The sequence below is a fragment of the Gobius niger genome, assembly GCF_951799975.1.
Source record: "Gobius niger genome assembly, chromosome: 11".
Classification (NCBI taxonomy): domain Eukaryota; kingdom Metazoa; phylum Chordata; class Actinopteri; order Gobiiformes; family Gobiidae; genus Gobius; species Gobius niger.
Window position 1 is genome coordinate 32,791,840 of NC_136862.1, and position 27,913 is coordinate 32,819,752.

The 27,913-nt window shown below is 41.9% G+C and overlaps 1 protein-coding gene across 1 annotated transcript; it reads left to right on the plus strand.

The window, feature by feature from the left end:
- Window positions 1-911: 911 nt before the first annotated feature.
- Window positions 912-20,414, plus strand: LOC306970800 (magnesium transporter NIPA2-like; the record flags this gene model as incomplete). Its single annotated transcript, XM_079566832.1, has 9 exons — window positions 912-987; window positions 5,376-5,513; window positions 10,322-10,378; window positions 11,101-11,191; window positions 14,057-14,217; window positions 14,565-14,732; window positions 17,044-17,123; window positions 17,225-17,437; window positions 20,163-20,414. The coding sequence occupies exons 1-9, from the start codon at window positions 954-956 to the stop codon at window positions 20,412-20,414; spliced, it is 1,194 nt and encodes a 397-aa protein (XP_079422958.1). The 5' UTR covers window positions 912-953.
- Between the last annotated feature and the right edge of the window lie 7,499 nt (window positions 20,415-27,913).

The following is a 27,913-nucleotide window of genomic DNA, read 5'->3' on the forward strand; positions in this document are numbered from 1 at the left end:
AGAATATTCTCCCTCGTTCTCCGTTAAAATGAACGGGCTTCACGCTCCACCGGAAGTGTCTGGAAAATGAGGTGCCGAGACAACGCAAAAAGTGGCAAAAGTGGGCGGGGCGGAATAAGGTGAATAGGGTCGAGACGATCCACTTTTGTCACAATCCAATGCAGAATCGCCCATATATGGTCATGTTTGAAAACTATTTGGAGAAAAATCTAAACTTTCTCCAATTATTCAAAAACTACTTTAACAAATGCAGAATTATAGATATAGTTTTCTACTAAATAAAGATACAAAGACATGGAGAGGAGCAAGTGGTTCAACAGCCCATAAATACATAAATAACGGAGAATGCTAACATGATGCTTCATGTTAGCATCAACACTAGCTACAACTGCCGTTTTTTTCACTTCTAGTCAACAATCTGCTGTGAATAAACATCCATATGGACCCGATTTAGACTTGACTTTTTTGTATGTGATAGATAACCTTATATTTTGCCAGAAAATGGCTAAAAAGAGTGAAGAATTGTGTTTCGAAGAGGCCACGCCCCCTTCTGTGACATGGGGCCGTCTGTATCTATGGATCTGTCTCCATGATGTAAACCTTCCACCCAGACACCTATCAGAAACCCCAAAAAACCTGAAGTAAAATTGGTCCTGGAGCATCATAAAGGCCACCGTGATGGACAGCAAAGGTACTAAGCTAACCACACATACAGTCACTGAAAGATCAAATATGCTCTAATAGCAACTTTAATTTGTCTTTATTTATTTATTTTTTGACGTAATGCACAACCTTTGGGGATTTAGTGAACCTCCTGTGTATTCTTTAGTACGGTAATCATTTGTTTTCATTCCTTGTTTGGATGTCCCTGTGTGTTCTGTCCAGGTTCGGCGCTGAGAGTGTGGTGCGGGCCTCACTCGGCAGTTTGTGTAGTGACCGACCAGACCCTGCTCATGTTCCATCCAGTGAGCAACAGCACCAAACAGGGTGAGAACACACCTGGTCCTGCACGGCTCTGAGGCCGGAGAGTGGGAACAATTATTCGGGCATGTGTTCAGCCAGAGTGAATCGGAGCGGACCGGCATAGAAAAGAAATGCAGTGCTCTGATTTATCATTTACCATTTACCTTCCTTATTGTGGCTCATAATGAAACATATCTTAGATTTTCATTGTTGTGAAAAAGTATGAGGAGCTTCTCAAAACACTACAGTGGACCATTATTAGAGAAATTTTGGACAAAATTGCGTGAAAAAATAGAATAATAAAAAAAGGGGGGTAAAAAAAACATTAGGGGAAAAGGGTTAAGGAGGGTGAAGTGTCTTGCCCAAGGACACAACGACCGTGTGCACCTGCTGGATTCTTATCGCCGATCCTCCGATCACAAGACGACCCACTCTTCTCTCTGCACAACCGTCACCCCAGATTTTAAATTTGGGAAAAGCCGAACTGGAGAAAATGTGTTTGGTTAAGGCAGGGGGTAAGAGATTTAAGATGTTAATAAAGGATGGCAATATGGCTTTTTCGATACAATACACGTATCGAAGCAATTTATAGTCCCAGCCTTATTGCTTATATATATATTATTTATAGCTTTACTATCAATTCACCTTGTTAAGAGACGCTTGCTTGTTTGTTTAATCACATGGCGTCGCTTCGATCTTTCCAAACTGATTAATTCACATTAAGTGTAGCCATTTGACCTACGTTTAGTAAATCATGGCTCCCAAATGAGGATAAAGTCCATTACAACAGATGTAAATGATGATGTCACAGCATGGCAACAGACCCTAAACGAGTGTCAATGTTGAGTCATGAGATTTCAGTCTCTGAACACTGAACACCGAAGCCTCTATTTGAAATGAAATGCACTTCCCTCTAATGCAACCAAATAAATGGGTCACTCGGCTTTAAACATCAGTTGGTCACGCTCTGACCTCTGCACACGCTAACACACAAAATAACAAGCAACTGCAGACCCACACTGGCTATGACATCACACCCACGCCCTGCATAATGTATAGTTAAAATTAGGAAGTTCATCATCAATCCAGCCAAAGAGGAACTATTGTTTTTCCTTCAGTGAAGTTTTGCTAAAATAAATGACTGAGCTTTGCTTTGCAACATGTTAGACCTCGTTTAAACAATCATTGTTAGTTAGCAGAAGCCCAACAACAGCGCTAATTATTCATGTGGGAATTATTAATAACTACAATCCTGTGCTTTTATTAAATTATTTTATGCAACCCTTTTTACGTTAGCCGGCTTTTGGCCGGTTTGCAAAGCAAATGGCCGGTAAAAATAATTTCCAAATTGGCAGACAGTAAAAACTATGGAGAGAATATATAAAAATATATTAAATATGTCACCTGAGTCGGTGACTTTATCGAAAAAGTTTTGATTTACACCCTTAGCCCATTTTACAAAGCGCAGTTGAAGCGCCCTCGTCACGCTGGAAATGAAAGGATTTTCTCTTCGTGCTTCGTCACATTTTCCAAGAAAACAGTGAACTACAGGTACTTTTACTTCTATTAAAGTGTTTTAAGAACTCAGCAGCTAATACTTTTGATAAGGATGTTCTTTAAACTTAGTCAGTCTGCGTATAGACCGCCTCTTCTTGGTTACCGGTGTTGGAGCCGCTCTAGAGCGCGGCAGAGCTGGGTCCGTGTTCAGTCGATTTGCCCCTCCGTATTATTTCAGCGGTGACAGACTTAATCATTATTAAGATATATAAAAAGTTTAGCGGAACCTCTGATGCAACTGTGTCTGAGAGCAATTCTTTCCCAAATGTAGGTCAAATGGCCTCCCTTTATGCAAATGATTTGGTTTGGAAGGTAAATTGACTGAACACGTCAGCAAAGTGTCTTTTTAACAATGTTTGTATAATGTAGTTAAAACATTTGACCAAATGCTAACCATGTTTCCTGGTAATTTACCATCTTTCTTCATACTGGATTATGAAGAAATATCCAGTATGAATATTTCTTCATACTAGGATTATTATTATTAGGGCTACACTATACAGTATATATGGTCATTAGTTAAGGCGAGACGCTGCAGGTGAAAACGCACACAGTGGTCCTTGTTGAGATTCTTAGTTTTGATGTCAGGGGATAAAAAAGATGAAGCTCACCCTTTTCGATGCTTATCTTGTGACGTTTGTTGCTCGCGAGGTGAAGATTTTCAGGAAGTAACTACAACATGGCGGCGCACTGGCCATTTTCCCACACTTATTCATTCGCAAATATTGATGTTATCCAAATATCCAAATATGGTCATTTCCTTTGTGGAACAGCAGCAGCTAAAGGTGGCAGAAATATGCACAGGCGTTACAAAACCTTTGGACTGTTTTTCTCTAAATGAGGTTTTCATTTGTTACTATGCCGAAATACAGTATGAACGAACAGAGTCAGATGAAAGGTTTACGTTATTTATTCTTGCAGGGTTAAATAGTGGGACCACAGCCCATTTTACCCGCGGGACAACTGAGCGCTGATATGATCCAAATTAACTCACGCACAGCAAAACACTGCAATGTGAACACACCACATGCGATTAGATCAACTTTAGTCTGACTCTGATGTACGCAGGTTTTTAAGGGAAGTGACCCGAAACAAAACAAAACAAAGTATTTAAAAAACTAGTTAGTCCGCCCGTACAGAATGAACTCCCAAGCATGGGCCGGGACGGACTAACTGGAAACACAAACTACAAGGACAGCAGGAAGCAACACTGTAACAACAGACAAAAAAATGGCACATTATAAAACACACCAATCGATCGGCTTTGCGGCTGGCGTCGTAGCCTTGTACGATCCTACCATTAAAGTAAACAATAAAAATCAAGCATTGTTGCTGTCATACATCAAACAACATATACATTCTAAAAATCACTCGCCAAACAACTTCAGCCCTCACGCCTGGCGTGGGTGAGCACAGCGTGAGCCCAGCAATCTTCCTGGTCGCCCACGGAAACTAGCACCTCGCGGCAACCAGGCCACTTCCTATTTAAGCTGTCACCAGCCCGAAGGGAAATGGCGACACCCCGAGGTACCACCCGTTACATCGCACTCTTGTAACATCTCCATCTTTAGCTCCTAAACTAACTCCTAGACTCCAAATTTAACAGTTTTGTAAGTTTTGTTGTTTTTTTTCCCTGAAGGATTTTGTTAATATAATCCCTAGCCCGATTTATTAAACTTAAACCCAAATGTTAAATTTTGTTTTTTACAGATTATCTATATTTCATTCATAAACGGCTTATTCGAAAACCAAACGAGATCCAAAATCCCTCTGAAAATAATCTGTAACTAATATTTAATATGTACCTAATATAGTTAAATTTTAGCCTTGTTTTTTCCCCACTGTGGTGCTTGGAGAGGCCTGTCAACCTTTTACAGAACAATGGAAATCCAAGCTCTTACCGTGGAGCAGAATGAGGAAGATATGTAAATAAGGATGTAGGTGTCTGATTTCATTGCTGTGTAGTTACTAGATGTTCATTCTCTCTTTAAAGGCGCTTTAAGCAACTTTTATGTTTAGGAAAAGTTCATATTAGTGCCTATTTGACCTTTCAGTGACCCAGTGGCTGTGTGGGTGGTTAGCTTAGCACCTTTACTTTCCATCCTGGTGGCCCAGGATCAATTTTATTAATTCTTTCTGGTAGGTTTTCTGAATGGAATGGAATGCGTAAGCATGGAGATGATTCAATCAGAAGTGAAAACCTCCTAGTAACCCTAGAAACAATTCATCATAGAGTGTTTTGGGGGCCCCTGGGATGTTTTAAGTAAAGGTGCTATGCTAACCACCCAAGAAGCAACTGGGTCACAAACGAGCTCGATGTTGGCCAGTAGAAAGGACTTTCAGCCCAATGGCCGCTGGCTGCTCTGCTTTTTGACGACGACACAAGGGGCCGCCATTGCTCCACCATTGCTGTTGTACCTCCATATAGCTGCTTGTCCCCCATTGGAATGTATTGCACTTTAGACGTGTGAAAAACAACTTTAAAGTTAAAGTTGTTTTAACTTTAACTTGGGAGCAAAGCAAAACTAAATGGAAGTTTAAGGAGGAAATAAAAATGTCTGAGGCACTCTTAAGAGACATAGAATAAAAGTTCTTTATTGAGTAGGGGACGCCAACGCGTTTCGACCTGGCACGGTCTTCATCAGGGCAAGTGTACTTGACTTGCCCTGATGAAGACCAGAACTACAGTAAAGTTAGAAAATTATGACTAAAACTGAACTACTGCACAGTTTTACAGTTTGTCAATCTCGGTCAGGTGAAGAGCTCTGATTTTTTTATTTTTTTGTTGTTGTACATTGTGACTTCTTACGATGATTGCAGTAATTTGCAGTAATCTAGTGCTGTTTTCTTTCCAGTGGCTGGACTTAGTGATGCCTATAACCTGGTGCTGGGGCTGAGCTTGGCCATCCTCTCCGCCGTTCTCATCGGAGTCAGCGTCATCCTGAAGAAGAAGGCTCTGCTCCGACTGTCCACTGACGGGGCCACACGGGCAGGTCAGATATAGGCTTCACTAAATGACTGAATTACTCTTGGCAGGCATCAATAATACAATAATTACAAACCATGTAAAGATAGGAGTATAGAAAGGCGGGAGGGCATCTGGCACATGGGCGCACAGGAGGATCCACAGGCCGTGTCTTGTAGTCTCCATTAGGGGCTTGTTATTGCAGCATGTGCCTCTGTCACTATGGAAACGGTGTTAGTGGTTACACTGGTGACTTTCCAGCACATCACGGCTGTGTCCCAAAGCACTGAGGAGCTTTCTATTGTTTCAGACGCCTTTATCAGCGGCTGCAAAACAAACACATTGTAAAGGTTACAGTTTGAAATGTCCTCTGGTGAGAACAAGGGACACCGAGTTCCAATTTCTTATGCAAATTGTATTTCTGTGTCGTAAAGGTAAAGGTCGTTTTTCAATTAAACTCATGGATGTTATTGTGTCTCAGAGCTCCTTGAATCACTGACATTAATCTCAGACGTCTGGGATGATTAGTTGTGAGGTAAGTCCAGTTAAGAAAAAAACTACTGAAGGACGTTCCACATTATTAAGCAGATCACCGTGAAATAGTTGAATGCCTTGGACCAGGTATGAAAACCTTCGATATTTCACAAAAGATAAGTTTAATTATCCTACTGTTAAGAGATTTGTGGTTGATTCAGAGCACACACGGGTTTGTGCAGATAAAGGCACAATAAGGATGGTTTCTGCCAGACAAATACATTAGATTAAGAGACCAGCAGCTACAAAGCAGCAGACAGGTATTTGAAGCTGCTGGTGCCTCTGGAGTCTCCCGAACATCAAGGTGTAGGACCCTCCAGAGGCTGCAGTTGTGCATAAACCTTCTATCCGGCCTCCACTAAACTGTGAATTGAAGCTGAAGCAGAAACGGCTGCAGTGGCTCAGAAATACATGACTCATTTTCAAGCAGTCTTGTTCACTGGATGGTCCAGATGGATGAAGTGGTGGATGGTTGGAGAATGGCCACCATGTCCCAACAGGGCTTTGAAGTCAGCACGGAGGGGTCGGAGTCATGTTTCGGGCTAGAATCATGGGGAGAGAGCTGGTCGGCCCCCATAGTATCCCTGAAGGTGAGAAAATGCAAAAGTCGAAAATAAAAAGTTTATACAAGTTTGCATACAACATACTGCAAGGGTAGCCTGGCTAACACCAGACTAAAATCACAAGTGATATTTAGTCTGGGGACCACCAATTCATTTTCTCGTAGGAGAGGTGTGGTTTACGATCGTCCATAGTTGTTTATTGGGCGATACGAAAAAAAAAGAAAAAAAAATCTCATGCGTCTGCACGTAGCCATGGCCAATCGCATCATCGTATGAGACGACGTATGACGTACCCGCTGTAAACTTTTGAGCTAAACTATTTAGAACAAGGTCTAAAGCTTGATCGAAAAATAGCATCGTGTCTGCTGCTGTCATGTTGGATCCATAAATAAACTTTTTTTTTTTATCCGTAAATAAACTACAAGCTTCCGTATATCAAATAGCTCGTCATCGTCTTGCCGGCCCTCCTCGCTCTGTGATTGGTTCCCAAATCCATGCGAACATTTCGGCCATGGTCCCCAGGCTGTTGTGCAGTTCGAAATGATTCGAGCGCACACAGCAGCCTGGTGTTAGCCAGGTTTCTGCAAGGGGGCAATATAGATTTCACTTTACTTCACTTTACAAAATAAGTTTGAAAATGGGCAAAATTGCATACAGTATCTTTTTAATGCTATGGTAATGAAATGATTTTCTTCTAGTAGAGTATCCTTCATTTGGCACAATGGATCTACGTTGTAAACACCACATTTGTGAAGAAGTGCATCTATATTTTCCTTCAGTGTGAACCAGGAAGTCAGAGGCTAAATTAGCACAGTGTCCGCTTTGGTGGCCCGCCCTGGTCACGCCTGAGCACATTTACATAACCGGAATGTTAGCAATAACCTGTTTGCGCACGTCCATGTAAACACTGGCAAAACCCGAATATGGCCTGAGTTATTCCTTTTCTAACCCAAATATTTGACCAAATATATAATGCAAGGCAAATGTATTTGTACAGCAGCATACACTTGAACAGGTTTTGGTGCTGTTTATAGAAGGAAACTACTAAAGCAAAACATATTAGCGTCACTGTTCTGCTTGATGAGTTTCATTTTACAAAAAGCTCGTTTTCTCAGCTTTTTGGTCAGAAACTGACGTTTTCAGTGAAACTTGCCTATATTCAACTGGTGATTATGGGAGAACAAAACAAGCTAGAAACAAACTTTTTTACTGATGAAAGTAGAAAGTCTATTCTTTCAGAATCTGGTTTCAGATTTTACACAGTCATAGTGCCAGGGCTCAAAATTAACTTTTTTTCTTGGTAGCGCTTGTGCTTTTAATGGGGAAGAAGGGAATTAAGACATACCACATGTCACTTCCGGCCTTCTGTTGCATTTTAGATGTATTATTTTATCTGTTTGCATTCCCTACAAAACTCATTATATTTTAACACTGTAAATGGGACACCAGATTTTGTGCCTCCTAACCATTATTATAATACATCCATGCTCCCAACCCCCGTCTTTCTCTGTTCCATCTCAGCTTCATCGCACTCACGGCGTTGTCTCCTCCCTCTGCCCCGTCACTGTCCTCACTCTGTGCTGCAGGGACAGCTCCATAGATCGAGCTACACGTGGCAAGCTCCTTTGACCTTTGAAGACGTGTTTCACATTGCGTTTGTGACTTTAGGATTTGTATTATGTGAGCACAGCCATGTTTCACTTTCAGCACTGCATGAGGTGACGAGTGGGTTGGATTGAAGTTTCGAGCGTTATTTGAGAGCTGCCCCCAGTCCCAATGGATTTATGAATGATGTGTATTCCCCGTTTAATCATAAAGAGACTGCTGTTGTGTAGATACATTGGCTCATTTAATAAAAGCGGGCTGATGAATGAGAGCGGCGCACGCAGAGAACACAGAGCGGACAGATCGTAGTTTACGATATGCTCTCGAACGATTATTGAACAGAAAGTTTGCTGTTGCTGACGGGCAGCGTTTGTGAAAACAATGAGGCAAGTTTTTTTTAAGGTAGCACAAGAAGGCTTTCTTTTAAGGTGGACTGGAGCATTTACGCTGGGAGTATGCGAGTGATTCTATTTTTAGCCAATGAGTTAATGGTCCATGAGGCACAATAGGTCAGGTTCTGCTCCTGGGTCAGTACCAGCACCAAAGTACAAACAGAAGTGAGCGCTATCAGCCCTGGAAGAAGAAGTGGAAATGAAGCATATTTTCGTCATGAGGTTGTCCGTACGTCGGGACGTCATCTGTGTGTCAATGTTTGGATCGGGATATTCCCAATTGATTACAGTAACCATGTCTGCTTATGCAAGTAAACGGGTTATTCCAAATGTTTCAGAAACCGGAATATTGACCGTAACTCCAATATTGATGCATGTTTACTGCATGTAACCCAAGGGTTAAAGTTCTCCGTTGCGATGACGGATTTCCGTCATTGAAATAAATAAATATGAATAAACAGGGAATAATGTTCGTCATCTAGAAATTGTCAGATATAAATGACAACAAGATATATAATATATATGAGCTGGACTAGTGCCATCAGCCAAGCAGAAGTTTGGTTGGTGCTGCTGTGAGGGGGGGGGCTTGTGCACTCTGGGCTAAAACCATTTACCTTCAAAGCTAAAGCGTGGGCTCCGCTGTGTCAGGATGGACTTGCAGTTTGTTATGGAGAGTAGGGAGTCAGCGACAGACTTTTTGAAGTAATGTTTGCAGCAGCTCTCCCTCGGCCCTCCCTCTGCCTGAGCACGAACAGTGTGAAGAGCCGACCGTGAGGCTGCGGTTAGAGCAGCGAGACAGGTAACATAAGCGCACGCTCACCGCTATGACTTTATTGTTACATCAATCTATTAACTTGCATAACCAGGTAAAGATACACGGTAAGTGTAGTGTTAAAGCACTGATGTTATTAGTTTATTGTCCATTAAAGTTAAGCTAGAATTTCAGCACCTCGCTAAGCAAAGAACAAATGAGACGTCCTACAGAGTACTACAGAGTACAGCAGTACAGTAGTACGTAGTAACAAGTTCTATTACTACAGGAGGAGCACTAGAGAAACGGCAGCTAACCTGCATCCATGTAGTGAATATCAGCAGGGATATGAGTAGAAAAAAAGTTTCAGTCAGGTGGAAATTTTTGCTTTAACCCCTGATGTAAACGTAGTCTCTGTCTCGTTCTGAACTCCGGCTGAGACGTGTGCAGGGTCTGTGAGAGCTAGAAACAAGTTTAGCCAACACTGAGATTTTACTTACTACCTCTGACTTTCACAGTTTCATTCAGGCAGTACAGATTTCATAATGTGCTAGAGCAGCAAGATTTCCCTAAGAACACGCAGGATTTAGGTGAACAATGCAGCAACACCAGGCTAGGGCTATGGATCCAACTCAAAGTGCAGTGCACGAGGCAACAAGACCCAAAACATCTTCAACCCAAAACGGCTCAGTGCAGATGGAATATGCAAGAGCCAGAATGATATTACAGCGTCAATGACACTAGCACTGATATCAGTCTGGAATCACTCACTGTTTGTGAATGTGAATTCAGAAATACCGCGAGGCTAGTACAGATGGCTACTTTTTATAAACCTTGGCAAGAATGGAAAACAAAACTCTGAGGCGACTCAGAGTTTATACACGGATGAGCAAAGGCGCTACAAAGGAATGAAGTGCGTTGTGCTGAAACCCTAGGATTTGTTCAACAAATGAACAAATCATATATAATATTTGTGGGTGTGTGTTTTCAGGTGAAGGGGGCCATGGGTACCTAAAGGACTGGCTGTGGTGGGCCGGACTGTTGACCAGTAAGAACCAACATCCACACTTACATTTTTATCACTGCTTCAAGAATAGCACTGTTATGCATTTATTGTAAAGAAGCTTCACCTGTGTTTCTGAGCTCCAAACGCTTTGGCAGGGTTTACGCGGGGCATTGAAACATTCATTTAATGACATTAAAGAGACTAGATGCAAGTTGGTCATTTTATACTCACTACTGCCTCCTCAGGTCTTACTCGTAACTGCAGCTTCTATATTAAGCTCGTGCATGACGGCACATCGGACCCGAAGTAACAACTTTTTGAGTGCAGGATTTTAGAGGCAGTTATGGTGAACATGTCCGGCCTCATTCTACACATTAGGACATTGGTGGAACAGGAAGGGGGAGGAAAATATTCCGTTTTAACATTTTTAAACTCTGGAGTTAAAATAAAGTATTTTCCTCCCCCTACATGTACATCCTGCACTGTGAAAAAAGGTGTTAATTCGAGTCCGAAGTGCCGTCATGCACGAGCTTAATATAGAAGCTGCAGTTACGCATAAGACCTTAGGTGGCAGTAGTGAGTATAAAATGGCTAACTTGCATCTAGCCCCTTTAACTTAAGGCTCCAAATATATGAGGAAAATGAATGATACATTTCCCAGAACATGAACCTTCGAGTTAGGCAGGACTGTGTAATTAATTTGTACCTTTGGATGTCAACACATAATACCTGTACAGCTTGTGAAAGTGTGTTTGTGTGTGTAGTGGGAGCCGGAGAGGTGTGTAACTTCGCTGCTTATGCCTTCGCCCCGGCCACCCTCGTCACTCCCCTGGGCGCGCTCGCCGTCCTTATCAGGTAACGACGCTTTTAATGCCAACGTTCTTTCATGTTAGCTGTGTTCTTGTGTGGGAAACAGACCTGGAGTTGTGTTTTGTTTCAGTCATGTCTGTTTGCTGCATCTTCAGTCTGTCTCCTTCTCAGGAACTATAAACACTGCTTATATTCAATTTAGTCATGCTTCTTCATTTCTAAGGGGTAATTAGAGAGAATGCAACACAGGTCGTGATCTGTTACAAAGGCAACAGAAGTCAGATGAGTTTCAATGTTGAGTTAGTTGTTAAAATTGTCCTTGTTTTGATATTGACGCTGAGATAGAAGGAAATGTATCCGCCAGATTCCACATTCTCCGTGTTCGCCCTGTTCCTCTCCGCCCTTACCTCCACGGCAAACGCGTTGCCGCTCCATCCCCGACAAAAATACAAACCAAATCTACCTTTCAGCTCCGTCAGCACCAGCCGGATCAAGCTCCACAGTTTAGATCGACCACACAGGAAAGAGAACGGCAACAACACCTGGGTTTTTAAAGTAAATACCCTCAGATATACCCTACCACACATACTTCATTTGAACAAAAATATCACTATTTTATCGATATTTCCCTCTGTAGGAGTTTATCACAAAAACAGTCACACGGCCTGATTAAGCTTCTGTTGCTCTCATTCATCTAACTTTTTTTCTGCCCCTCTCCCTTCACGCAGGAGGGGGGGAAAAACGTATGATAGTGAAAGAGAAGCCATTGGTCCTCTGTGACCGGAGTTTACAGCTCGCCTGACCCAGAGAGTTGTTAATTATTTTATGAGGAGTTTTATTTCTCAAATTCGTTGTTTTCACATCAGGCTTCACCATTTAGCATTTAATACACAAAACTGTCTCTGCCCAGTGTCCCCTGCGCAGGAGAGGAATACCGTAAATGCTCTAGTATCGGCCGGGGCCTTTATTTACTCAAGGGCATCCAGGACCAGGCCTTTATTGGAACCAGGCCACAATTAGAGACAGGCCTTTATTTCTATTTGAGCAAAACGGACGACCAGGAAAATGAAGAAAAACGAGATTTGTGTCCATTTACACCTAAAATATTAGGTTCATTTATTAACATTTCAAACCCTCTCCCAGCGGCTGGAACATTGACGCCTTTTATTTTGTCGGGACAACAGGAAGTGTTTCGTTGCTGTTAGCGGAGCATTGACACTGACACATCAATGTCACGGCAGGTTTCTGTTTCGTTTTAACCGTGGACCGGATTATTTGTTGTTATCTTGTGTAAAAGGCGAGTTTAGACGGAGCGTTTGTGTTTGTGATCGATCATGAGACTGACCCTAGAGATGACGAGACGCTCGCGCTGATCGGAGGAGTTTTTTTTTACTTCCTGCACTTGAGTTATCTTTTACACGAGTATGAGACAAATTCCTAACATGGGGAATATTTCTACCGCTATAGTTTCTAATAAAAGCCCCGGCCTGTTTTAGAGACCGGCTTTAATTTGCCTCCGCCAGCTGCGAACCCGGCCACTGTTAGAGACCCGGCCACTAATGGAATACAGGCCAGTATTAGAGAATTTACGGTAATATAATTCACAAACTCGCTGCGTTGTACATGCTCTTCTCGGGAACTGAAGGCCTCAGTATAGGTGTTGATTTTGCGCTCTGCGGCGGATACCAGTGCTTAATGAACAGCACTTCTTTGCAGTGAAGACAGTAAATGCTTGAAGATCAGCACACACTACATGACATTAATGCCTGGTATTTCTCTCCTCCTCAGTCGCGCCGAGTCTTCTTGAGTCGTGGGGGGGGGGGTCACAAATGGACTCGCGTTTCAATCATGTAGTGTGGGCAGCAGAAAGATACGACTAAACCTCAGTCACATGAAATAAAACATGTTTAATTTTCTAGCCCGATTTCGGTCACACGTGGGTGATTTTACATCGTTTTGAAAGGTTGTGTTCATGTTGTAGGATTTTATTTCAGTTGGAGCAGGTACCTATACTATAATAATTCAATGGGAGAGAAGCAGTTTTTGTAATAAAATTCCAAAAAGAAAATGTCTAAATGTTTTCCCTGATCATTATTTGACCGTGATTATTCTTCTGACTGAAAGTCTTTTCCACTGACCAAAAGTGGAGACAATATTCAGAAACATATGTGTGATGTTGGACGCCTTAATGAGGAAATAATTAGACCATAGTTCATATGAGCTGGCAGAGAGGACTTTGAACTGTGTGACAGTTTTTGTTTCATGTGAATTGGCCAGGAATTACAGAGGAATTCGCAATAAACTAAGACTAGGAATCCATACCGCCATGTGGTTTTCAGCTGCCCTCCACCTCCATTTTAAACTATATATCAAAATTGTTTTCCCCCAGAGCTCTGTGGAATCGCCCATATATGGTCATGTTTGAAAACAGTTAAGGGGGAAAACAAAGGGGAGAAAAATCTAAGCTTTCTCCAATTATTCAAAAGCTTTAACAAATGCAGAATTATGAATATCGTTTTCTACTAAATAGAGATACAAAGACATGGAGGAGGAGCAAAGTGGTTCAACATTCCATAAATACATAAATAATGGAAAAATAATTGGAAACATGATGCTTCATGTTAGCACTGTGCTAGCTAGCTCGCTTCTACTGAACAATCTGCTGTGAATAAACATCCATATGGACCTGATTTAGACTTGACTTTATTTGTATGTGATGAATAAGTTTATATTTCACCAGAAAATGGCTAAAAAGAGTAAAAAATTGTGTTTCCAAAAGATTGTTTCATACGGTGCCTGTTTCATGGACAGAGGTGTTAGTTTGTTTGAGACACGTTGCATCACACGGAGCTGTGTTATGTACCTCTGAGCGAGGAGGATGTTTAACCTGAGTGCGTCCTGTTGTTTCAGCGCCGTTCTCTCCTCCTACCTGCTGGGCGAGGTCTTGAACATCATCGGGAAGTTCGGCTGCTTCCTGTGTGTGCTCGGCAGCGTCATCCTGGTCATCCACGCGCCACAGGAGAAGGAAGTGACGTCACTGCAGGAGATGACCACCAAGCTGCTCGAGCCTGGTAAATCTTTCAAAAGCAAGACCACACATTGAACTAGAACTTCCCAGTCAGTGCAATCTGAATGAAAAGGAGCAGAAAAGAAGAAGAAATGACATTTGTCTTTTTAACATAGCAAGTTCCAGACAATTTCTTATTGTTTATGTCCAGTTCCCTAAATAAAACACTAGTTTATGTGTTAGATGTGTAAATAACCTTTGGGGTTCCCTGCATCATCTTTGTTTGCTTTACTTTATTAATTGCTACTTCACAGGTGTAAAACTCTAATATTAAAAATGGGATTACCCCATTAAACCACAGAAAAAGAAAGCTGTAGTATGAACCCTGACCCTGTCCTGTTTCTGCTACAGGTTTCCTGGTGTATGCGACCCTCGTGCTGCTGGCCGCCGTGCTGCTCATTCTGTTTGCGGCGCCACGGTTTGGTCAGACCCATATCATTGTTTACATCGGCATCTGCTCTCTGCTCGGAGCCTTCACTGTGTCCTCCGTCAAAGGCCTGGCCATCGTCCTTCAAACCGGTAAGACCTGAAGAATGCTCTAAAATCATCAGATATACAGTTTATCAGCAGAAAAAGTTGGTTTGGCCTTAAGCTGCTCTTTAAAATGGCTTCATTTGCATTTCTAACTTCCGAGTGTGTGAACCTTTTCACTAACAATGGCAATAAAGCCTATTGTTATTCTGATCCTTAGCCTTAATATTATTGACGACGCATCGTCTTCCTTTGAGACTTTATTTGCACAAATTAATTCATGTTCCATGATTTTATTCAGAAAAGCCTTTTAGTTTGGTTGAATCTATTTATACTAATAATACACTAAGAAATTAGAACGATATGGAAATACGGCACGGGGGGGGGGGGGCGGGAAGTTATTTGAGAGGCATAGTACAGTATGACATAGCTTGTGGTGTCCCCCATAAATGTAAATCTAATGTTATTGAAATTATATGAAATTTTCAATCCAACTCCGTTGAAATAGATGGAGTATCCACTGAAAATGTCCAGGAAATACATTTTTTAGGTTTTGCGATAGAAAAGTTGGAAAGCCCACATTAGATATATAAAACGCATTGCTGTAATCGTCATGAACTACATACCTTATATTGCTCTTTAATTCAGCCATATCTAACCTACTGTGTAGAGCTTTGGCAATAATCAGAAAAATGTAACACAGTCACTATTTTTGCCACAGAAAAGGGCTGTTCGAATTAGACACAAGGCTGCCTATCTTGAACAAACAAATCCTGTCTTTTTCAAATCCAAATGATTACAAATTACATAATGCACAGTTCATGTTCTAAGCCAGTGGTTCTCAACCTTTTGGAGCCGCGACCCCCACTATAACAGTTAAAGGGGTTCGTGACCCCCCGCCCGGGTCACACCGTGAGAAATCGTAATATTAGCCTACATAATTCTTAAAAAATAAAGAAAAAAACAAATGGTTGAAATAAAATTAATCAAATTACGGACATATAATGGCACTTTGGTAAAATAGCACACACATGCCACAATAAAATATTATAATATACGCTAAAAAAGAGTATGTATATTTTATCTACATGATCTGGTGACCCCTCCAAATTCGTCTCGCGACTCCCTTGGGGGTCCCGACCCCCAGGTTGAGAACCACTGTTCTAAGCGTATCATGCTTAGAACAGTGAGGTTGGAGTGTATTCATGTTGTGGACAGTTGTATTAGATGTTACTTACCCTTGTGGTTTTCCGTCCACCATTGTTGGTATTTGGAAATCATGGCTACCTGTGGTAATATCTGTATATTATGAGTTATTATGTGTGGTTTTGCACATGTGCAACTTTTTTTTAGATAATTGAACAAGGGAGCAGTTATTTTGTTTGTATAAATTATTTGACACATCGGGGTGGGGTTCAGTTTCACTCAAGTTTTACTTCTGCCCACTGCATTTCAAACATCAGTGTGTAACTTATTGTTGTGTATCCTTTTTGTTTTGTTCTTGGCACACTTTTTGCTTGAAATATATAAATAAATTAATTAAATTAAATACTATAATATTATAATATTATGTATCTAAATCATTTTTAATACTTAAAATTGGCTCCAGATGAGAGCGAAGGAGAGAGAAATGATCTGTAGGGAAATCCCTGTCGAGGAACATTTTCACATAGTACTGTATAATACTATTACTTATATACATTATATTTTGGCCACTCCCCTCCCGTGTAGGGGTTCAGCTATCTCACGGTTCGGTTCATGGTGCAGGACTCACGGTCTGGTGTATCACGGTGGAAGTACAATGTTAAAAAAAAGAGGCTGTTTTTTAATTAAAATGGCTAAATATTCATCTTTTGGTAGTATTTATAGTCTCAGAATAAAATAGGCAAAGCTTACTACATTTTCAAAGCTGCTTTATAATAACAGCTCACAATGCAAAACAAAATAGAAAGCTGTAGTGCGCTTAAGTAAACGGCAGCTATAACACTGCATATAGTCAGATTTTTGCACGGCAGTGCTTGTTTACACCCCTACTCCTCTGTGTGGAATATATACACAGTGGGGAACACAAATATTTGGCCAAAATCCAATAGAAAGTCTATGGTAAACTGACCAAATCCTCTTTTCCCCACTGTATAAATGAGCAGAAACACTGTCCAGACTGTCTCTGAGGCAGAACCTACAGGGGTGCAGATGCAGATGACGCCCCAGGGCCCAGGGGGCAGTAATGGAGGCAGAATGGATGGTTGGCACTGAGTATTGTGGGAAATGATGAAGTGGAGTCTCACCTGCACCCTGCCCCCTAGTGGTCAAGCATTGATTTGAGTAAATCTTGATTCTGCCTGTTCCGTTTGTGCAGGTTTCTATGATTACATGGTGTTTGCCAACCCTCTGACCTGGATACTGCTGATCACACTCATCGGCTCCATAGTGCTCCAGGTGAGATCTCCTCTGGTCCTCAGATGCTCAGGTGGAAGAGCGGGCGTCCAGACCCTCCAGCCGTTTGTTTCCCTTGTGACTGTGTGTGTTTGTGGCTCCAGGTGAACTACCTGAACAAGTCTCTGGACATGTTCAACACTCAGATGGTTTACCCCATTTACTACGTGCTGTTCACCTCCGTGGTCCTGTGCACCTCCATCATCCTGTTCCAGGAGTGGAGCTCCATGTCCCCCGTGGACGTGGTGACCACTGTGGGCTCCTTCATGGTCATTGTGGTGGGAGTGGCCATGCTCCACCTGTTCCGAGAGCACACGGTACGGCACACACGGCTCCAACACCACTGCACCAACAAACGGCTGAACTCACAATGTTCAGGATAGTGTTGACTTTAGGGATGGAGTTCAGTGATGAGGAATGAGGCACAACAATATTATTAATATTATTACTATTATTAAGCGTCTTGCCTGAGGTGGTAGGTGGATAACAGACAGAGAGGGCTGGGATATTCATACTACTTTAGCAGCTTTTGTTCTATTCTTTTTTTAATTTAACTTTTCTCAAACTCTACATTATTCAATAGGACTGAGACGAGTCACTTTTGTCACAATCCAATGCGTATTACAATACTCAGGGCCCAATCTGATCCGTATTGTGATACAGTAAGTAATTGTGAAGTAATATGAACTGCAGTTAAGTATAGAATTGTACTGACTCATTTCAATATTTTTTTCCCCCTCAATTGTAATGTTTTTGTTACCATTGGTGGCAATAATCAGGATTATTTGAAAAGTTTGATTAACTGCACATTGTTACCTGTGATTGACAGACTTATTTTTTTGGCTTGTAAAAGAGTTGGAACAAAAGCAAAATAGGAAAATATGGAACAAAATAGGATGGTGTTGCGTTTTAATACAGCAAGACATTTCTTCAGCTATAACTCCGCTCATGTACTATCATGGATGCTTGAGAATTCCTGCTTAAAATAAAACTGACAGATTTTGTGAATTGACATTTCCACTTGTACATCTCCATAAATGTCTGCCCTTTTCTTCCATGTGATTTTGACTGTTGTTTAAATATTTGACAGGTGGTAAGCTTTAAGTTTCCGCTCCGCGCTCACAGCTGTTGTCAGAGCAGAAGTAGGTCTCTCCGTCCCACACATGTTCAGAAGGCGGGCTTCATCTGTCTGTAATGTTATTTATGGGCTTTAATGTTAGCTGTGGACACGGGACAGTATGTGGAAGGGACTGTTTAAGGCGAGGAGGGACATCACATCAGAGGGTTCATTGATGTAGGAGAGAGAGGCCAAGTCAAAGGCACCCGAGACGTGAACTCTGACCTCTGCTCATGTAATGACAGTTTAGATATTTGTAACGCTGTTTCTGTGGGGCTTTTAAAAGCATTCAGTCATTAAATGAGTTAGACCAAAATCAATGTCAGTAAAAAGCATTGAATTTGATTCAAACTGGCATTAAATCTAAATTTATTGGAATTGCTCAAAAGGTTTTACTGTTCATAGAAGACACCAAAATGAGAATGGTCTAAATCAGAGCTCACAGAATGGCGGACCTCGGTACCTTGCACCCGGACTTTGGACCCGACCTTGAATCCAGTCGTGCGGCTGCGTAGTCTTTCTGTCTCTGCAACAGCGGTAACTACAGTCTTGGAATGACTGAAATGCAGCTCACTAAAAGACCTTCATTATCTTATTAAATATGCACAAATGGTGCCGCTGTTTCACAATTGTTTTCTAAGATAATTAGCAGTGAATAAATTTGAACCAGGTCTAAACCAGGGCCAAACCAGGGCCAAACCAGGGCCAAACCAGGGCCAAACCAGGGCCAAACCAGGGCCAGACCAGGACCAGACCAGGACTAGACCAGGACCAGACCAGGGCCAGACCAGGGCCAGACCAGGGCCAAACCAGGGCCAGACCAGGGCCAGACCAGGGCCAGACCAGGGCCAGACCAGGGCCAGACCAGGGCCAGACCAGGGCCAGACCAGGACCAAACCAGGGCCAGACCAGGGCCAGACCAGGGCCAGACCAGGGCCAGACCAGGGCCAAACCAGGGCCAGACCAGGACCAGACCAGAGCCAAACAGGGTTCAAGTAATGAGCAGAGTGGGGAAACACATCACTGCATTGGTGACATTGTATAAATAATAAAATCAGACATTATTCTATTTTGGAGCCAAATGTATTTTTAGAGTAAAAAATATCAGGATTCAATTAATTTAATTCTTTTCAAAGCACAGTAATTATATTGGTTTCATTAAAGTTTAAAAAAATATCCCAACATTTTCAGTTTCAGTATTGGCTGAAATTGACGGCATGTTTTTGCTAGAAAGCTTTTTGTCCATTCCTCTTTTCTCTGTTTGATGAAATGTTTGCTAAAATGAAATGAAATCTGTGCTTATTTGTATCTGCCTTTGTGTAATTAAACTGTACACACAAAAAAAACATTAAAATGGCATTAAAAAGCACTACATTCGACTGTATAAAACATGCCTTAACTGCCAAAATGAACATACACTTGTTATATTTAACCGAGCACTGACCTTCTGACATCATATTCCTTGACAACGGCAAGTTCATGTTGAGCTATGATGTTCAGCACAGCAAGGCTAGCTTCTTAGCAACAGCCGGACTGACTGACGTGCCCAAGGACACAACAACAGTGTGCACTTGAGCTGGGACTGAAGGATCACTTAACACTTGTAGGACTGGATAACTTTCCATTTTTTCCCAAACCAGGAACTTGACTATACTATTTCCTATTTCCACATTATCATAACATGTTATTCCATGAAATATAAGTTCTTCCCAAAACCAGTTATTTTTCAGATTCATCCAAATAGTTTCTCTGACTGATGTGATTCCTGATGCAGTCTCATGGGGGCGCCCTCGACACCCCTGACTTGGCCTCTCTCTAGTTTAACCGGGGTCATGTTATCTCTCCTGTCCTGTGTGACCTGTCTTCGTCCTCAGAGGCGCATCACCTCCACCTCCAGTCTAACGCGCCCCCTCTGTTTCGCGCAGCTGACGTTGAAGCAGCTGACCCAGCAGCTGTCCCGCCCGGCCGAGAGCTCCAGACTCCCCCCTGACACCGACTCGCCCCCGAACACTGACCCCGTGGGTGCGGCGAGGGCCACAGCGATGGGAAACGCCCTGGCCGCCCGCAGAGAGAGGAAGGGGAGGAAAGAGGACAAGTACGGGCTGATGGACAACATGGTGATCGACAGCCTGCCCCCCATGAGGGAGGAGGGGCCGCGCGTCTTCATCATCAGCTGAAACTCCTCCTCCTCGTTGTTTTAGCTCCAGTTTCAATCAAATGTTATATTGTAATTCATTTACGGTTCATTCCTCCCATGGGCCAGTGGTCTGGGACTTTTCACACCCAGTCCCACCAGGCCTGACTCGAGGGGAAACCAAACTGTCTTAAAAGAACTATGTCAAAACCTCAGTAACATCTTAACTTAAACGCTCTGCTAAAGCACAAGTGAAATGATCTCTAAGGCCAGAACACACACATTTTTCCCGCAGTGGTCAATGTTGAGATTCGATTTTTAGTTGCCGTAGTTTTCTCCCAAAACATATTAGTTTTAAACTCGCCCTTTACCATTATTTTAGTCATTTGTGATGCGGCTACAGCATCCTGATGCAGCGGCCGGTTTCCCACGCTTCTCCTTTTGGTATCTACGTGTAGCACGAAAGGCTGTGGCCCGAGATGACGCTGTAATCCAAATATGGTCATTTCCTTTGTGGGAGACGGCAGTGGCTAAAGAGGGGAGGAATATACACAGTGGCTAAGACTGAACAAAACACACTTGGCCTTTATTTGATTTATCCTTTTAAATGTTTTTGTGGTCCATCATTTCAATAAGCTCATTGACATTCCATAAAGCCACACTGTAGATCAGGGGTAGGCAACGTCAGGCCCGGGGGCCAAATTCGGCCCTCCAGCATAAAACCTTTGGCCCCCAAGAGAATTTTGAAGAAACATGTATTCATAAATCAGAGACCAAACACTTGAAAAGGACTCTAAAATGTGAACATTTCCCAGCAAAACACTGCATTAGGTCATACAGTGGGGAAAAAAAGTAGTCAGTTTCACATAGACATTGTATTGGATTTTGGCCAAATACTTTTTTTCCCCACTGTATATTATGTGCAAAACTTAAATTTGTAGAAAAAAAGGTGCTTTGCTTTGGGCTACAATTGTGAGTTTCGGCCCTTGGCGTTTTGGAAATGAAGAAAATCGGCCCTCCATGACACAAACTTGCCTACCCCTGCTGTAGATGTTGCTACATCACAAGAACTAGTCCGCTGCGGTAAAGTCCGAACGTAAACGGACACATCAGAGATCTGGAATGAAGACACGGATGATGCTTTGTTTGCACTCTGTTCCGAGCCAGTCCTGGGGTTGTTTTCTGTTCTAAAGGTGACGTTTTGTAAACTGTGATTCGTGAATACAGCCCTTGGTCCATTCCGAGCTGAAGACTGCAGTCTATGAAGCCGACAGTGACAGAAGGGCCTTCATATTTTAAATAAACTCTTTTTTTTTATATATAAACAAATTATATCCTTTTCAAATGTGTTCAAACATGGCCCGTCCAGGTGCAGATACGTAAGCCCGCTGAGTCCCAAAACAAACACTCTATTAAATACTGAATAATCTTAGTTTAATCTTAGTCATTATATTAGTGTGGTGTTTAAGACCGTTTCACACCTGTGGAATTGTATAATATAACTGAAGACGCAGGAAAATCACAGTAATCCCTTGTCCTATATGTACTTAAGCATATCTTCAATGACACAAGCTGCAAAGAAACATGAATGAGAGCATTACCGAAATGATCAAAACTACACTTGGTACTGGCTGTAATTAGAGTGAATATGGGTAAAGTGGGACACTGTGAAAATTCAGTTTCCCCCAATTTTTTTGTTTTGAATAAAATGCCAAATCTGTAATGTTATATGTATTTTTAAAGCTTTAGATGTCTATTTTTACACCAGTGGAGGGAAAAAAGGTAAAATATTTAACATAGTTATAATTCTGCCTCAAATACATGTTGCATTTTTTTTTTTGGTGCTTTGGGTAAAGTGGGACACAATTAAAAAGGTCATTTTTGTATTCAAAGTTATTCATATTATTGTAGCAACTACTTTTCTGAATATGTTAATCATAATGGTTCTTATAACTGCAGTGTGAGATGGGCCTGATGTGCTGTCGGTGCAGAAGGAGCTGTCAGGCATGTTCCAGTGTGGAATATCTAATAGTATAAACATGAACAATGGATGAATAATGCTGTTAAGTGCTTAATCCAGATTTATTTTAGTTTGGGAGTGTGTAATAATATGAAGGACATGCCCAAAAAACATGTTGACCTATGAACTCAGGCCCCTTTAATTGGTTCAGTAGGAACAAACATGTTTTTAAAACAAAAAAATACAGTTAATACAATTAAAGAACTTAGAAACTTCCGAGAGTAAGTTAATGGCAATTGCTAAATGGTGATCAACAGTTCATACAGTTCAAACTTCAGTCAGAAATGTAGTCAAAAAAGTTAATTAAAACAAGAAATATATGGTTGAGCTAATTGAAGATGTGTAAATAAATAAAAAACACCTATTACCCAGGACTTTTATCAAAAATCCACTGACTTCACCAATAGCGCATTGGCAAAGTGTTTTGCCAACCGAACAGTGAAAGATAGCGGAAAGCAACAAAGAGAGCTATTATTTGGACCATTTCAACCACAGGAAAAGTTGTTGATTTAAGTGTGTTTGTAGTGACTGTGGGGCCTGTTACAATGATAGACGAGTTCGTGAATACAAGCGGCCAAAATGAGTTTCCTTCGCAGGGTGGCTGGGCGCACCCTTTGAGATCGAGTGAGGAGCTCCGTTACCCGGGAGGAGCTCGGAGTAGAGTCGCTGCTCCTTCACGTCGAAAGGTGCCAGCTGAGGTGGCTCGGGCATCTGTTCCGGATGCCTCCTGGTCGCCTCCCGCGAGAGGTCTCCAGGCATGTCCTAGTGGGAAGAGGCCTCGTGGAAGACCCAGGACACGGTGGTGGGACTATGTCTCCGATCTGGCCTGGTGTGGCCTCGGGGTCAGAACAGCTGGAGGAGGTGTGGCCTCGGGGTCAGAACAGCTGGAGGAGGTGTGGCCTCGGGGTCAGAACAGCTGGAGGAGGTGTGTGTGGATCGGGAAGTCTGGGCATCTCTGCTGAGACTGCTGCCCCCGCGACCCGGCCCCGGATAAAGCGGAAGAAAATGGATGGATGGACAGTTTACTTTACCCAAAATGTACTCATCTCTACATTTCCAAATACAATAGAACAGATTTCCCATTTCCTCTCCACACAAGTCTGTATCATTTGTATTGTATTTAACAGGAGAGACATAAACGCGCTGAAGCCACTTGTGAAACTGAGAGGGAAGAGTTCGCTTGTGCGCTTTGTTACAAAACTATTCCCACTCCACAACGACACATTTATTTCCAGATCTTTCTTCCAAACTTCTAATCGTAAGGTTGAATTATCCGCAGAGTGTGATTTGTAAAACGCAAAAACACAAATCTACAAACTTCTCGACTGGAGCTTGCGGTCAATAGGCCAGTGTGACGCCCCATTTGAAAGCTAAGAATTACAAAACTTATTGTTTCTGTTATGTCAAGTTGTCACTGCTTTTTTTCATTGCATTTTTGTCACTTTTTTGTGGTGTTCTTGATTTTTTTTTGTTGCTTTTTCATCACTTTTTGGTCGCTCTTTTGCCTCGCCTTTGTCACATTTTGGAATTGCTTTTGTTGTGTTTTCCTCTTTTTTTAATCACTTTTTTGTCACTTTTTTGCTAGATTTTTGTCATTTTATCTGTAACTTCTTGCTTGTTGCGTTTTCATCACTTTTTAGTCGCGTGTTATGTCACTTTTTATTGTTCCTTTTTTTGGCACGCTTTTGTCGCTCTTTTGCAGCCTTTTTGCTTCTAGATTTGGGTAAAGCCAAACTGGAGAGAATGTGCTCGGTTCAGGCGGGGGGTTTAAGAGATTAAAGCTTATTCCAGCACGAGATCGGGCTATTTCTTAACGCCGTATAATGAATGCATAGACAGCGCTGCGGTTCCTCTGTTCATCCACTGGGTGTCACTGTTGCACCATTGCGCCTCCTTCACAGAGGAACATTTGCATTTCTCCCTCTTCCCTCCTCACTGCTAATGCTCAGCTCCATCTCCATAAAAACGCACTTTACTTAGAGCGTTTAAAACTCCCAGTGCTCCCGAACACATCTCCATACGGTCTTTATTACTCCTCCTGTCTCTCCTGGACTCACAGCAGAGCAGCAAAATGAGAGAAATCTCCCATCAGCTGCATTGCAATAGAGCTGCACACTCTCCATTAGTACAAATGACTTGTATTGTGAATGTTGTGCCTTTGTTTCGACAGACGCTCGTCCCTCTTAAACAGACTGACTGAAAGTTTGGCTTGGCATTTAGGGGAGACCAAAAAGAGTGAAATAATCTCTTCTATAGGCCTCTCGCTCTCATATTTTCTGTTGTCATTCTATGGTTCTCTCTAGAGCCGGGACAATAATGCAGAAAACCAAAACTGTTTCCAAACACGTCCTCATGTCCAGACTTTAATCACGTTTCCCCAAACTTTTCAGACCAGAACCCATGCAAACTATCGGGTATCGGGTATTCAGTGGCATGGGGGGGGGAGAATAAATATTTGTGGCAGTATTTCCTCTACATTGAAAGAACAAGCCTTTTGTTATGTCGTCACGTTTTGATGCTTCGTTGTTGCCATTTCTTTGCTTTCTTCTTAATTCAGAACACACTCTGAGCTTTAGAACACACTCCGAGCTGACACGCTCTGGAGGTGCGTCAGCTCAGAGAGCTTGTGCTTATTAAAATCAGAGCATCTGACTTCAATAAGCATGAGCGTCCAACTAGAGGCTTTGGGCGTAATTTTGAAGTCCGAAAAGCGTGCAGACATTAGCTTTTATTGAAAACAACTGAAGGAAAAAGCCCCAGATCATTATGGCGCGAGATGTTTTCTACGCCCCACAGAGAGGGGCTCTGTGGGGCGTAGAAAACATCTCAGGTGGATCTTCGTGTGATGTCAGTAACATTGGAAACCATCAGGATCAACACATTTCTCATGAGATAATAAAACTTCACTGTCCCATGTTTGGTCTCTCTCCTAAGTCCAGACAGACAGTTCTGTGGCTCAAGGAGACGTGTTTGCTTCAGTCGCAGATGATCACCTCAAATGGTTATTGGGCTGCAGTCGGCTCCAGGAACGGCCTAATTGTATTTTGATGAAAAATACATTTATCTGGACAAATGCACCAGTTTAAGCCAGCATTTAGCCTACTGTCATTTCTAGATGCTACTGTTAATGTCATTTTAGCTGTAAAATTATAAAAACTTCCTTTGAATGGAATAAACTGATATGATTTGGGGGGCCCCATGAGATTTCTGATCAATAACGGGTCCACAGTGTCCCGGACGTTGGGAATGGCTGCTCTAGCCAATCAGATCCTCCAGCTCAGAGCTGGGGACATTTTGTGGGTGTTCCACTTGACTCTTTTGTTCCATAACCCTCATGTTCTTTTAAGAAATTCTAAATAAACGTCTTTCTGCGTCTCACCTCAGCAGCGATGGTGCTGCGAGAGGCTCTGCTTAAGGAGCTCAACAACTCGACCACGTTCAAAACGCCTGAGGACAGATTTGTCCTTTTAAAGGCATTTGGTCATAAAATAAACTTTTGATCAGCTGCAAAAACAGACTCTTTCACTTTGTTGTTTTCTTCTTGTTGCATATTGAAGGTCTACTTTGAAGCTTGTAAAGATCCAACCATGCAAAATGTGAATGTTTGCCATTTTTCAAGTGGTCTTATACTTTTGCCCTAGACTGTCTGCTTTTAGTCAGACAAACTTACCTTGATAATATTACTTTATAAATGAGAAAATAACAGAGTGAACTGTGGTTTGGTGCGTATAGTCCCAGCAGAGCATTAGTCCCTGACCTCTCTGCTGCTCATGATCATTAGGCAGTTTGGAGCCTCTCTCCACACTGTCAGGAGCTGTCACAGAGTGTCCCCGGTCATTGAGCCGCTGCCTCTGCCTGTAAATGAAGAGGTTTCTGTCCTAAACAGAGCGGATTCTGTGGCTTTTTAAAGCGTGGGATGATGCGGTCCAGGCTTAAGCCGATTGGCTGTCAGCGAATCAATAGGGGCCCGTCTGAGCGTGAAAATGTAATTACGGATCATCAAGTGACGGCGACAAATTTAGACACATGTATAATCATCCTCATTCAGAGAAGTGTCGCAGGGAAGTGAGAGTACAGACAAATATGTGTTTTAGATCAACCATCGCCTCGAGACATATACAAAACTCGTCACGTTTTTTCAGTTTTAACCATGTAAATATGACTTCATAGATTTGAGTATTGCTGTTCATTTGGTTGTTTCTGACTTTGATTGTTACATAACACAAAACTGTCCTCCATGATGTGCTAAACTAAATGCACTGATTAAACTCTCCTTGTTGTGTCCCATGAGGGCAGTGTGGAGGTTATGGGAGTGAGCAGAGCGACTGTAGAGGGCCAGATCTTGTGGTTCATAGCACAGGCTGTAGAGCAGACGAGTACGCAGACGGGTGGCGCTCCTTGCAATCTTCATAACATGCACGATGCAGCACGCACTGTTTAATAAAGATGAAAGAAATAAAAGTGCCCCCCCCCCGCTGTAGGGCTGTGCAATTAATCGAAATTCGATTACGATTTCGATTACAACAGTAAACGATTACAAAATTAGCGATTATAAATTATTATTATTATTTATTTTTTTTAACTTTATTTTTTTATATATTTTTTTTCCCACTTTTTTTTTCTAATTTTTAATTTTTGGATTTTTGTCACTTTTTTGATGGATTTTTGTCTTTTCTGCTGGATTTTTGTAATTTTTTTGCTGGATTTTTTATCATTTTTTGGATGGATTTTTGTCTTTTTTTGCTGGATTTTTGTCATTTTTTTGCTGGATTTTTGTCTTTTTTTTATGGATTTTTGTCATTATTTTTGCTGGATTTTTGTCACTTTTTTGCTGGATTTTTGTCTTTTTTTGCTGGATTTTTGTCATTTTTTTGCTGGATTTTTGTCTTTTTTTGCTGTATTTTTTATCTTTTTTTTGATGGATTTTTTTAAAGGCAACAAATAATCGTTTGATTATTATTTTTTCAATAATCGAGCAGCCCTACCCCGCTGTGTGCAGCCACTCGGGCGGGGAAAGAAACTGACCAAACTGTCATATCGGCCGCGGAGGAGCTGCAGAGTTATGCAGCAGTTGCAAGAAAACTGTAGTTTTGTGGAACATTTGAGCTACAGCTGCAGGATTCTTGGAGCGGCAGACTTGGAAATATTGTGAAATGCACTTCTTTCTTTTGGACTGAGCTGTACACGAGGAGCAACAATGTAAAAAGGAAACACGAGGCTTATTACAACGCCCACCACTGATGCTCTTCATTCATCAGGAGGTAAAGACTGACACACGCTGGAAATGTCTCCTTAAAACTCAGATTAGACCTGGTGTTGTGGCACTTGAGGCACGTGTGGTTTATTTATGGAACTGTTGTTGTTTTGGTGTTAGGGATGTGCACGTTGATCTACTGTATCAAAGTAAGCACGTGCGTAACCATAACAGACTTTTCAAGGCAATTTTGCTTTTGTTTTCAATTTTCTAAGGAAGCAGACAAGGCAGCGCGATGTAAAGAGGAACATAATGTGAAGGTTGCCAT